The sequence below is a fragment of the Canis aureus genome, chromosome 16 (assembly GCF_053574225.1).
Source record: "Canis aureus isolate CA01 chromosome 16, VMU_Caureus_v.1.0, whole genome shotgun sequence".
Taxonomy (NCBI): domain Eukaryota; kingdom Metazoa; phylum Chordata; class Mammalia; order Carnivora; family Canidae; genus Canis; species Canis aureus.
In genome coordinates, this window is record NC_135626.1 from 49715595 (window position 1) to 49729634 (window position 14040).

The 14040-nt window shown below is 38.6% G+C and overlaps 1 protein-coding gene across 4 annotated transcripts in view; it reads right to left on the reverse strand.

Moving 5' to 3' along the window:
* TLK2 (tousled like kinase 2) overlaps window positions 1-14040 on the reverse strand; it is a 118178-nt gene that overhangs the window by 42963 nt on the left and 61175 nt on the right. For all 4 annotated transcript variants that reach the window (XM_077853898.1, XM_077853897.1, XM_077853896.1 and 1 more), the window contains 2 exons: window positions 2301-2396; window positions 999-1091 (listed from right to left, as the gene is read on the reverse strand). In XM_077853898.1, the coding sequence (XP_077710024.1) occupies window positions 999-1091; window positions 2301-2396 (189 nt within the window). The remainder of the gene's footprint in view (window positions 1-998; window positions 1092-2300; window positions 2397-14040) is intronic.

A 14040-nucleotide genomic window follows, 5' to 3' on the forward strand; every position in this document is an offset into this window, starting at 1 on the left:
CCTCCTTCCGCCCAGGGCATGATCCTGGAGACCCGGGATTGAGTCCCACATCAGGCTCCCTGCATGGAGCCTGCTTCTCCCTCTGCCTGTGTCTCTGCCTCTCTGTGTCTCTCATGAATTAAAAAAAAAAAAAAATCTTAAAAATAAAATGAAAGAAAGAAAAGAAAAGAAAGAAAGGAAGGAAGGAAGCATGTCTTTATTTGTGAGACACACACAGAGAGAGGCAGAGACACAGGCAGAGGGAGAAACAGGCTCCCCCACAGGAAGCCCGATGCGGGACTCTATCCCTGGAACTGGGATCATATCCTGAGCCAAAGGCAGACGCTCAACTGCTGAGCCACCCAAGTGTCCCCAGATCAGGTATTTTTGAAGTTACTCTTCCACGTATAAAAAAACCTCAGACAAATACTTATAAAAGATACAAAATGCAAAACCAGGGCTGAAAAGTACTTGTGAAATAGTTTTAAAAAGATTACAAAAACTTCTCTGTAATAGAAAAACAATATTTTATGTTGTTTCCCACAGTTGCAAATGAAATACAATACTCCATGTCTATTTCTCTAGTACATAAATATTAAAATTCTACAACATAAGATTTCCAATTTAAAGATAGTGCAGATAGTGCTTAGATAGAAGTTTGATCCTAGCTCCTACTGAGATTCCCTCAGATTAAATAAAGGAAAATATCCAAATGTTTATTATTTTAGTTTTTTTTAAGATTTTATTTATTTATTAATGAGAAGCACAGAGAGTGAGAGAGGCAGAGACACAGGCAGAGGGAGAAGCAGGCTCCATGCAGGGAGCCCGACATGGGGCTCAATCCTGGGACTCCAGGATCATGCCCTGGGCTGAAGGCAGCACTAAGCCGCTGAGCCACCCAGGCTGCCCATTATTTAACTTTATTATTTGGTGACAATAATTATGGTATGTGCATAATCCAAATACACACAGTATCAATCAGTTTGTTATAAAATCTCTTACCACATTTTAATACTTACTCTTAACAAATCATCTATTCTTCCCTCCTTCTTTTCTAAGTCAGAATTCTTACTGTTTTCTAGTGCAGATATTTTTTCTATTGTGAGGTCAGACTATACAAACAAAAAACAAGTTAAGATTAGTCTCAAAATATTATATCTCATAATTTTCTCATTACTTTTCTGGGGGAAAAAAAGCACTTGCTAACACAAATAGCCTGCAATCATATGGCTTAAGAAATTAAATCTGCTTTCCTGATCCCATTCTTTAAGTCTTATATTTTGCTACACCTGCACTTAAATACATGTTAACTCTGGTATAAAATATATGAATTCTCAAATGACTGTGCATTGAGTAATACAGAAACATACTACTCTAGAAATGAAACTAACTTTGAATAGAAAAGGAGTTCAGAGAGGACCCAAATCTCTAAAGAACAAACACGCCACCTAGTGGAAACAAAGAACACTCATAAGGGGAGAGAAGTTTTCTGTAAAAACCTGTTCAACTGTCCAAAAGCTGCTAATTCAAATAAAATTAAAATCTACTCCTGAAGGCTGTATATATAGCTCTTGAGATTTAAGAAATTCTCCCAGATTGCCAAGCATCTTGTCTTGAAGGTAACACATTGCCAGAGACTTCAAGAAAACGCAGTGTACTATTTGGCTAGCTCAACACTACAGAATGGATGGTGTATCCACTATTCTTCTCAGATACTAATTTTGAATGTTCACAACATTCCCTAAATTAAAAATAGTTTCTGAAAACTCTTTAAGGAGAAAATTATGTCAGTGTGCCACATGTTAAAGGAGTTTAGTTAGCTAGGTATTGTCAAATGAGCAGGTACAAGGAATAAATTAACCACTTTCATAAAGCAGGGAATTAACATTCACTTAAATATATTATAAGCATTGCCCTAATAAGCATTTTGTATACACTGTCTGAGAGTATAATCACAATCACATTTCACAGATGATTTGTATTCAAGAACTGAGGCCCAAAAAGATAGTGTAAGTTGCAGAGCCAGAATTTGAACCCAGGCCTAGAGGTCTCCCAAGTAAGTGCTCTTTCCTCAATAACTTACTATACCATAAGCATTTCTCTGCAACACAGCAGAATTTGGTAAAGAAACACTTCAAAAAGTTAAGGCACCTTCCAAAAGACTTTAATATTCAAAATGCAAATTCTGAGTATAATATACACAAATAATGAGGCAAAGTCAGAGAAATAAAGGAAAGACAAAGAGAAGACTAATAGATTTTACATGTGGTTAAATTTATTCCTAAGAACATCTTTTCCCCTGTTATTGATCACCAACCTACCTGGGTCTGTCTGTGTTGGATGGAGATCTGTTTTTGGGAGCTGCCGGAATGCTCTGTGTTGCCAGATCCTGTAGAAGAGGGACTGTTTTGCTGAGCCTGTAATAAAGGTATCACTAATCACTAGAAAGTTTTGCATCTTTCTCCACAAACATCTGTTGTTTTGTTATTAGATTTTATTATTTCTTTTTTAAAGTATTCTCTATACCCAACGTAGGGCTCAAACTCACAACCCTGGGATCAAGAGTTGTATGTTCCACCAACTGAGCAAGCCGGGTATCCCCTGCCACAAATTTGTATGAATGCAAACAATTATATAAAACAAACTCCTGGGCAGCCCGGGTAGCTCAGCGGTTTAGCGCCGCCTTTGGCCAAGGGCGTGATCCTGGAGTCCCGGGATCAAGTCCCATGTCGGGCTCCCTGCATGGAGCCTGCTTCTCCCTCTGCCTGTGTCTCTGCCTCTCTCTCTCTCTCTGTCCCTCTCATGAATGAATGAATGAATGAATGAATGAATGAATGAATGAATGAATAAATAAATAAATAAATAATAAAATAAATAATAAATAAAATAAAATAAAATAAAATAAAATAAAATAAAATAAACTCCTGATGAAAGTCAGAAGTCAGGGCTATATAGCCAAGATGAAAGTAAAACAATTTAAATGAGAAGCAAGAGCTAACAAGGTAGCATAGATCATGTCCCTATAAATAGTCTGAATTATCAAATGTGCCCAAATGAATTTTTAAATATGTAAATTAGAGAAAATTATGTTATTCCTGTAGTAACATGTCCTTTTCACTTATATGGAAATATACTTTTGTCAGAAAAGGCTGGCAAAGCATTCCATGTACAGGGAATGTTCATGACTCTGGGCAGAAAAGAACTGTGAACTACTATTCAGAATAATTTTCTAAATCTGCAAATATTACCTATGAACACACTGTGGTCCAAAACTGCAGGATGATTTCTAATATTGTCATTTGCTGACTGTAATTTTTATACACAATGGATAGGGCATTCTAAAGCATTTTAAAATTTATAAAGCCTAAGCCTTAATATAATTCAACTATTTAGGAATATACAATCATACTTTCAAAAGTCCTTCTACTTTTTTTTTAAGATTTTATTTATTTGAGGATGAGAGAGAGAGAGAGAGAGAGAGAGAGAGTCTAGAGAGAACATGATGAGGGGGTAACTGAGGCAGAGGGAGAAGCAGACTCCCTGCTGAGCAGGGAGCCAGATGTGGGGGCTTGATCCATGATCCCAAGATCATGACCTGAGCCAATGTCAGATACTTAACTGACTATGCCACTCAGGCACCCCCACCAAAAATCCTCTTAAAAAAGACTGAACCTAACACAATACAATACAATACAGGCATAATTAGGAAATATTGGATATTCTGAGGATTATGGGCTAATGACAATACATCTACTATTACCATCTATCAGAGAATATAACGTTTCCATATATGTGAATTTTCTGATACTTTCTATATATTCCTTAAACTATTTCACTTATTCATTAACATAGGACCAATGCTATGCCCACTACCTACTGCATAACTACTGTCTGCTAACTGCTTCACTGTGATAGCCACACGCCAATCTTTATAAAACCCTATGGTAGTTATTATTTCCATTTATACATAAAGAAAAAGCAAATCAAAGATATTAAGCACCTATGCAGGGTCACAGAACCAGTAAGTGGGAGAGCATGAATTCAGGACTCCCTGTATCCACGAGAACTGCCTCTCTCAAGGGCCAACAGCAGAGCAGTTAATTATTAAGTTAGGGATACTGTCCCAACCAGACCACAAGCAAACTAATAAACACTTCATCCACATAATCATCTTGAAGGCTCACAACAGCTTTGTAAGTAGGATAAACAATGGTATCATTTCCATTTGTGTTCATTCAACAACTGCTCACTCCCTATGTCTAAGCACTATGTTAGGTGTCAGGGACACAAAGACTAAGTAAAACAGACACAAAACCGGGACACCTAGGTGGCTCAGCAGTTGAGCATTTGCCTTCGGCTCAGGGCATGATCCCAGGGTCCTGGGATCAAGTCCCACACTGGGTTCCTTGCAGGGAGCCTGCTTCTTCCTCTGCCTGTCTCTGCCTCTCTCTCTCTCTCTCATGAATGAATACATAAAATCTTTAAAAATTAAAGACACAAAGCCCACAGACTTAGTCATTATTCTGCCTTAGTAAAGCTTACAATCCCAGAGAAGATTAGGCACTCAGCTAATATTTATTGACACAAACTTAAATAATCATATAATAAACACAAAATTCCAATTGAGATAAGTGCTATAGAGTATACAACAGGGCACATAATCTAAACTAAAGTCAGGGATGAATTCCTTAGGAACGCAGTATGAGTTAAGACTTGAAGGAAATGATCAGGTCATTCCTCAGAGAGAACATGTATGTAAACACAAGGGGAAGAGAAAAGACTGATGTGGGGATCAAAGAAGTAAAAACTGAGAAACCAATCTCAAAGAGGTTGAATAATATGCACAGCCTATAAGTGCCAGAGCTGTGATTAGAGCCAGGTATAGGAAAATTCAAAAAATGAAAGTGTTCTTTCTTTACTCTTTCTATCATGCAACAAATTTTTTTACTTACTAGTTAATAAAGGTCATCATTATGAACCTCAAGTATTATATTGAACTATAGGAGCATTATCTCCTTTAGTTATCATTAGGTTCCTCTTATAATCCTTTCCTTTTGAAGTGTATTTCTTTTTAAAAAAATTTTTAAGACTTTATTTATTTGACAGAGAGAGAGAGGGAGGGAGGGAGGGAGGGAGGGAGGGAGGGCGAGCCTCCCCTGAGCAGGGAGCCCAACATGGGACTTGATCCCAGGACCCTGAGATCATGACCTGAGCTGAAGGCAGACGCTTAACCGACTGAGCCACCCAGGCACCCTTTAAAGCGTATTTCTAAACAAATATGACTGTTAGAACTATAATTATGATGAGTCAATAAGAATTACATGACTGGGGCACCTAGGTGGCTCAGTCAGTTAAGTAGCCAACTCTTGACTTCAGCTCAGGGTCATGAGATTGAGCCCCAGGAATGAAAGGGTTCTGTGCTCCATGGGGGAGAGGGTGATGTCCTGTTTGAGATTTTCTCTCTCCTCTTCCTCCCTTAAAAAAAGAATCACATGACTAAAAGGCTCTTCTATTAACTTCTAGGCTTTGGTATACAAGCTTTGCTAAAATGCCCTTTTTATATGTGCTCATTTCTGATTGTAGGTTTTCTTCCAGCAAACGGGGTGCAAGAATGTAATTCAGTGGGGTGTTTCCAAATTAAAGCCTTCTGTAAAAACATGTACGAATAGCTCAATCAATGATAAGTAAAATGCAAAAAGTTAGCCGAGTAAATGGAAACAGGTTATGAGGTAACAAATCCTCATAAAAATGAAAATAATACCTTCAAAAGGTAAAAGAACTACAGATATAGAAGGACCTATTATGACGAGTGAGTCTACAGCAAAATGCTTTAATTCTGATCATTCAGAATTCATTCATATTAACTGTGAACCTCCTGGTTAAACTCTAAAAATGCAAAACTGGAAAACAAAGAGAGCTTATAGTCTCCCAAATAAGACCAGAAGTTGCTGGCCTTGCTAAGCAGGCCACTGTAGTTGTAAATTTAGTCCAACCCCCACCTTGCAAAACTCCCCAGATGTCTGTATTCTTTATTCCTATTATATAAAAGGAACATGGCTTCTAATTCATAATGATAAGCTGATCTACCAAGTCCTACTGATACACAAAGATTTTTTTTTTTTTTTTAAATAGAGAGGGAGGGAAAGGGGGCTTATGGAGAGGTGGAGAAAGAATCTTAAGTAGGCTCCATGCCAGGCACAGAGCCCCATGCAGGGCTTGATCTCACAACTCTGAGATCATGATCTGAGTCAAAATTAAGAGTGGGATGCTTAACTGATTAAGCCACCCAGGTGCCCCTGACATGCAAACATATTTTAAAAATGAAATCATAATAGCACTAAAAAATAAAAGAGCATCTAGGTTCAGAAATATTTTTATTTTTTAAAAGATTTTATTTATTTATTAATGATAGACATAGAGAGGCAGAGACATAGGCAGAGGGAGAAGCAGGCTCCCTATGGGGAGCCCGATGTGGGACTCAAAACCCAGACCAGGGATCATGCCATGAGCCAAAGGCAGATATGCTCAACTGCTGAGCCACCCAGGTGTCTGCAGAAATATTTTTAAATTTAAATTAAAAAAAATTTTTTTTAAATAATAAATTTAAATTTAAAGAAACAAAAGTAGTTGGGTTAAAATTGATAGAAAAAGTGGGGAGGGAAAGTGGTTATTAAAAAAATTATTATTATTTTTTTAAAGATTTTATTTATTCATGAGAGAGAGAGAGAGGCAGAGACACGGGCAGAGGAAGAAGCAGGCTCCATGCAGGGAGCCCGATGTGGGACTCAATCTCGGGTCTCCAGGATCACACCCTGGGCTGAAGGCAGTGCTAAACTGCTAAGCCACCCAAGCTGCCCCAAAAAAGAATTCTTAAAAAGAAAAAAAAGTGGGTCCAGGGGACAGAGGGCTCCTGGTATGAATATTGTGACTTGAAGAAAAAAAGCAAAGAATGTACAGTACTCCTGCCCTCCACAACTGATATAATGGAGAAAGAAATGGAATGTACCGTAGAGAGTAAAACAGTTTATGCATCAAAACAAAGCCCTCCTTATTTTGATGCTTGTAGAGGAGCTGGTCTTTGTGCCCAGACTTTACCAGACACTCCAGAGAGCTCACAGTCAGCCCCCTCACCATTTGAGAAGCAGCACTATGTTACTTATACAGAAAAATCCATGCCAAAGATCTCTATTAACCACTCTAAATTCATTCAACAAATACTAAATGCACATTTTCAAGAATCCAACAGCACAAAAGGGAAGATCCAATATGAAAAGACAAAGCTCCAAGAGAAAACAGATAATTCAATAAAAACAACTTTAAAAATAAAAAGTTAAGTTCAAAGAGGGCCGAAGGATACTACAGCTATAAAAATGAAAAAGCAGCAAAGAACATGAAAAAATGAACTTGTAACAAAGTATAAGATTATCAAAAATTTGAAAACTGAATAGATTAGCTAAACAATAAAATGAACATAGTTGAAGACAGAATCAGTCATCTGGAAGACAAGAAAATCAAGAAAATCTCCCAGAAAATAAAACAAGAATTCAAATAAAGCAGGAAAGTAAAGTTAAGAAATGTGAACAACACAGCTCCAAAACAATTAGACTTTCCAGAGGAAAAGGATAAAGAGAAAAAATAATCAAGGAACAGATTAATAAAATCTTTTTTTAAAAAAAGTATGTTATAAGAGTAAAAAAGCCTACTATATGACAAGCAGCATTAATGAAGAAAAAAAATAGTGGAGAAACTTCAAGAACAAAAAGATACCATATGATCATCTCAACAGATAGACAGAAAGCTTCTAGCACTCTTTCATTTTTTTTTAATTTAAATTCAATTAATTACCATATGATGTATTATTAGTTTCAGAGGTAGGTCAGTGATTCATCAGTCTTATATAGTACCCAGTGCTACTGTATCACATGCCCGCCTTAATGCCATCATCCAGTTACCCCATCCCTCCACCCCCACCCCTCCAGCAACCTTGTTTGTTTCCTATGATTACGTGTCTTATACGGTTTGCCTCCCTCTCTGATTTCGTCTTTTTATTTTCCCCTCTCTTTCCTATGATCCTGTTTTGTTTCTTAAATTCCACATGAGTGAGATCATATGATAATTGTCTTTCTCTGACTTATTTTACTCAGCCATAATAAATAGCTTCTAGTTCCATCTAAGTTGTTGCAAATGGCAAGATTTAGTTTTGTTTTGATGGCTGAGTAACATATCATATCTTCTTTATCCATTCATCTGTTGATGGACATCTGGGCTCTTTCCACAGTTTGGGGTGCAGATGCCCCTTTGGATCACTACATTTGTATCTTTGGGGTATACCACATAGTGCAATTGTGGGTAGTTCCATTTCTAACTTTTTGAGGAACCTCCTTACTGTTTTCCAGAGTGACTGCAACAGCTTACATTCTCACCAACAGTGTAAGAGAGTTTCTCTTTCTCCACATGCTCACCAACATGTTTCCTGACTTGTTAAATTTAGCTATCTTGACCTGTGTGAGGTGCTACCTCATTGTGGCTTTGATTTGTATTTCTCTGATCCAGCACTCTTTCATGATAAAGTCACTCAACAAACTCAGAATGGAAATATTTCTTCCCCAAAAAAGGTTATCTCTGGAAAAAAATACACAGCTAACCTAACACTGTCAAAGATCACATGCTTTCCTCCTATGATCAGGAACAAGACAAGACAGGATATTCATTTGAACCACTTCTATTCAATATTGTATTAGAGGGCAAATAGGCAAGAAAATAAAATAAAAGGCCTCCAGACTAAAAAAGAAGTAAAACTGTCTCTATTTGCAGGTGACATTATGCTTTATACAGAAAATCATACCTGAAAATTATTAGAACAAAAAAAAAAAAAAAAACCACACTCAACAAGACTGCAGGATATAAGATCAATATATAAAAATTTACCACATTTCTCTAGCACAGGGCCATCAGAAAATAAATAAAAATTTTAAAAACTTTTATTTGCAGTAGCATCAAAAAGAATAAATACTCTGAAATAATTTTAATAAAAGGGCAAGATCTGGGATCCCTGGGTGGCGCAGTGGTTTGGCGCCTGCCTTAGGCCCAGGGCGCGATCCTGGAGACCCGGGATCAAATCCCACATTGGGCTCCCGGTGCATGGAGTCTGCTTCTCCCTCTGCCTGTGTCTCTGCCTCTCTGTGTGTGACTATCATAAATAAATAAAAATTAAAAAAAAAATAAAAATAAAAGGGCAAGATCTATATGCTGAAAACTGCAAAGATCATTAAAAGAAAATAAAGGGACCTAAATAAATATTTATCTCATGTTCATGAAGTAGAAGACTTAGGAAGGCAATACTCCCCAAATTGATCAATAGATTCTGCACAGCTGCTATAAATCCCAGCTGGTTTATTTGTAGAAACTGAAAAGCTGATCCTAACATTCTTATGGAAATGCAGGGGATCCCACAGCCAAAATAACCCTGAAAAAGAACAAAGTTGAAGGAATCACACTGCCTTATTTCAAAATTTAAATTACTTCAAAGCTACAATAATTAAGACTGTGGTACTAACATAAGCATAGGCTTACAGATTGACAGAGTAGAATTGAGAGTCCAGAAATAAACCCCTTACATTTATGGTCAACTGATTTTTGACAAGGGTGCCAAGACAATTCAATGGAGAAAGAATAGTCTTTTCACACAAATGTTGCTGGGACAACTGGATATCCATATGCAAAAGAATAAAGTTGGACCTCATTCCTGACACCACATACACATACAAAAATGATACAAAATGGATCATAGACCTAAACATAAGGGCTAAAAAACAGTGAGAAGAACGAACAGGAGTAGAGTCATGACCTTATGTTAGGTAAAGCCTTCTTAGCTACAACACTAAACATAAGCCACAAAAGAAAAAAAAGTTAAACTAGACTTCTTCGAAATTAAACTCAAAACCTTACAACTCAACAATTAAAAGACAATCCAATTTAAAAATGTCCAAAGGATTTATATAGACATTTCTCCAAAGAAGATATATACTTGGCAAGTGGAAAAAAGGTCCAATATCATTAGTATTCAGGAAATGCATATCAAAGCCACAATGAGACATCACTTCACCCCTACTAGGGTGGCTAGAATCAAAACAGACAACAAGTGTTGACAAGGATATGGAGGACCTCATACACTGCTGCTGGGTTTGCAAAATGGTACACCTGCTTTGGAAAGTGTTCAGAGTTCCTCAGAAAGTTACTATATATGACCCAACAATTCCACTCTTCAGTATGTACCTAAAAGAATGAAAATATATGCCTATACAAAAACTTGGGACATGAATGTTCAAAGCAGTACTATTCATAATAACCAAAAATTGTAAACAATGCAAATGTTCATCAACTGATGAAAAGGTAAAAGGCTGTGACCAGCTGAACACCAGAAGAAAGAATTCTATCGATGAATACACATCCATGAAAGCCCACAAATTCAAAATAAAAATGAAAGCAGAAATTGTCACCATTTCATACAGCTATTATCCCTTACTTTAAAAATTAAAATTTTCTTTAAAAAATTTAAATTGTTAATTAAACTGTAAGAATTAAGCATTTAACCTGCCTTTCCAAAGGAACTATATGTCAATGCAGCCAAAAAGGGTTAGATGATGAGAGCAAAGTTCTATTTTACATAAGAAGTGACACCAATAGGGACACCTGGTGGCTCAGTGGTGGAGCTGAGCATCTGCCTTCAGTTCAGGGCGTGATCTGGCTCAGATCTGGCTCAGGGCATGATCCGAGGTCCCTGGAGTGAGTGCCAGCCACATCAGGATCCCCGCAGGGACCCTGTTCTCCCTCTGCCTAGGTCTCTGTCTCTCTGTGTCTCTGTGTTTCTCATGAATAAATAAAATAAAATAAAATCTAAAAAAAAAAATCACACTTACCAATAAAAGTGTGATAATGTTAATTATCCAGGAAAATGTTAATATTTCTTAGGAAATGCCTGTTAAGTTACTCAAAGATAAGAAGTCAGGATTTCTGAAATGTACTTTAAAATACCAAAACAAGGACACCTGGGTGGCTCAGGGTGTGATCCCGGGGTCCCAGGATCGTGTCCCACATTCGGGCTCTCTGCATGGAGCCTGCTTCTCCCTCTGCCTGTGTCTCTGCCTCCCTCTCTCTCTCTCATGGATAAATAAATAAAATCTCTTTAAAAAAATAAATAAAATACTAAAGCATAACCCATTTTTTAAAAGATTGTATTTATTTGAGAGAGGGCAAGAGAGAGTGAGCAAGAGAGAAAGAGAGAGTGCAGGCGAGAGAGAGCATGAGTGGGGGGGAGGGCAGAGAGAGAGGGGGAAGTAGACCCCCCCATCAAGCAGGGAGCCCAACTCGAGGGCTGATCCCAGGACCCCAGTATGATGACCTGAGAGCCAAAGGAAGACACTTAACCAACTGAGCTACCCAGGTGCCCCCCTCCACCCTTTTTAAAGATTTTATTTATTTATTTGAAAGACAGCACAAGCGGCAGGTGGCTGGGGAGAGACAGAGCAAGAGGGAGAGTGACAGCAGACTTCTCACTGAGTGCAGAGCCTCAAAGGTGTGCTCCTTCCCAGGAGTCTGAGATAGACCATGACCTGAGCTGAATGAAGCCAGACACTTAACTGACTGAACTACATGGGTGCCCCCTCGTATGATTTTTTTTTTTTTTTAAGATTTTATTTGAGAGAGAGAGAGACAGAGAGTACGAGTGGGGAGGAGGGGTGAGAGAGAGGGAGAAGTAGACACCCCGCTGAGCAGGGATCCTAACATGAGGCTAGTTCTGAGGACTCTGGGATCATGACCTGAGCCTGGAAGGCAGATGCTTAACCAACTGAGCCACCCAAGCACCCTCTCCTATGATTTTCTTAATAACATTTTTCTCTAGCTTACTTTATTCTAATACCATATACAATACAAATAGCATACAAAATTTGTGTTGACCAGCTGTTTCTGTTATCAGTAAGGTTTCTGGTCAATAGTAGGCTATCAGCAGTTAAGTTTTAGGGAGTCAAAATTTATATTGCATGATTTTTGACTGCATGGGGGGGGGTGCCCCAACCCTTGTGTTGTTCAAGAGTCAAATATATAAGTCAACTATATATACTTAGGGGCTCCTGGGTGGCTCAGTTGTTTAAGCTTCTGCCTTTGGCTTGGGTTATGACTTCTGGGTCCTCATACTGAGCCCCATATCAGGCTTCCTGTTCAGTGGGGAGTCGTCTTCTCCCTCTCTCTTTCTCTCTCAGCCCCCACAACTCCTTGCGCATGTACATGCTTTATATGTACAGGCTTGTACGTGTACATGCTGTCTCTTGTATAAATAAAATCTTTTAAAAATAACAAACTATATACACCTATCTCACTTTTTCTGTCAACTACATAGCATTTCACTAGACCCTACATGAAGGATACCTTTATCAATTCATGCAACATAGGACTACACTGGTATCTTGTTTGAGTAGTTCCAGTTCTGGCATTGGAGATACAAAAGTGAACAAAGAAAAGTCCCTGACTTGATGGAGTTTACATTCTAGTGGGGGAGGGGAAGAGTCAGACAAAGAAGTAAATTATGGCAGGTCAGCTGGTGATAAGACGAAGGAGAAAGACAAAGCAAGACACAGGAGCTAGACACTGTGTGGGATGGGCAGAGAGGAGCTGCGTTATTCTACAGTGTAGTTAGGGTATGCCCCTCTAATAGTGTAGATTGATGCAGAGACTAGAGAACTGAGGAAGCAGAGCACGCTTAGTAACTGGGAGAAGAATGTGAAGGCAAAGGCAACATCAAGTGCAAGGGTCCTGAGGTGAGAACATGACAGGTAGTATTTGAGGCGGTAAGGTAGCCAGTGTGGACAGAATCTGGTAGGGAAGTGAGACTAGTAACATACAGCACAATGGGGGAACCGCCCATGCAAAGTTTTCTGTGCCATTTTAAGCACCTCTGAGCAGGCCTGACTGAAACACTCTAATCTGTTGAGAACAGATTAAAAGGAAACAGAGGTCAGAGAAAACAATCAGGCTGGGAGGCTCCTACCATATCCTCAGTGGGAGACAACGGTTTAGTTCAAGCAGTCAGTAATAGTGAAAAGGTTAGAAGTAGGAGGATTCTGAACATATTCTTAATAGTGAGATTTGCTGATGGACTTGTAATTCGGATATAAAATAAAGAGGGATGCCTGGGTGGCTGAGCAGTTGAGCAGCTGCCTTTGGCTCAGGGCATGATCCCGGTCCTGGGATCGAGTCCCACATCAGGCTCCCTGCAGGGAGCCTGCCTCTCCCTCTGTCTATGTCTCTGCCTCTCTCTCTATGTCTCTCATGAATAAATAAATAAAATCTTAAAAAGAAAAAAAGAAAAAAAGAATGACTCCAAGGTTTTGAAACAATTAAAAGGAGAGCTGATGGTTACTGAGAGGTGGAAGGCTATGGAAGAAATGGGTTTGGAACAAGGGGACAAAAATGAAAAATTCCATTGGGGACATATTAGATCTGATATACTTATGAGACACAAAGACTAGTAGTGACTGACCACACAGGTTTGGAATTCAGGGCAGGGCTCTGGGCAAGAGATAGAAACTTGGAAATGCTCCGCATATGGCTGATAATTAGAGCAAAGAAACTAAATGAGATTAGGTAGAGAGTAAAGGTAGACAAAAGTCTCAAGACTGAGCCCTGGGACACTCCACTGTTTAGTGGTCTGGGAAATGAGAAAGATCTAAGAGTGGAAGCCAAGAGAAAAGCACGTGCTGGGAGAAGGGAGTCATTACATGTGGCTTATGAATCATGCTGGACAGATTAGTTCTGAGAATGATCACTGGGGTTAGCAGTGTGGAGGTCACAAATATCCTTGTTCTAAGTTCCTCTGAAACACTGGTGAAGGGAAATGCTTCCAGGTTTCTGCAATTATAAACAATACAATAAAAATCTTCGTGTAGTTTTATGGGAATGGAGTTTCTAGACCCAGGATATGTAAATTTAACACTCAGATTACTAATTGGTCCAAGTGACTGAACCAATCATGCAAACCTGCAGGTGTGTCAAACTATAAACCAC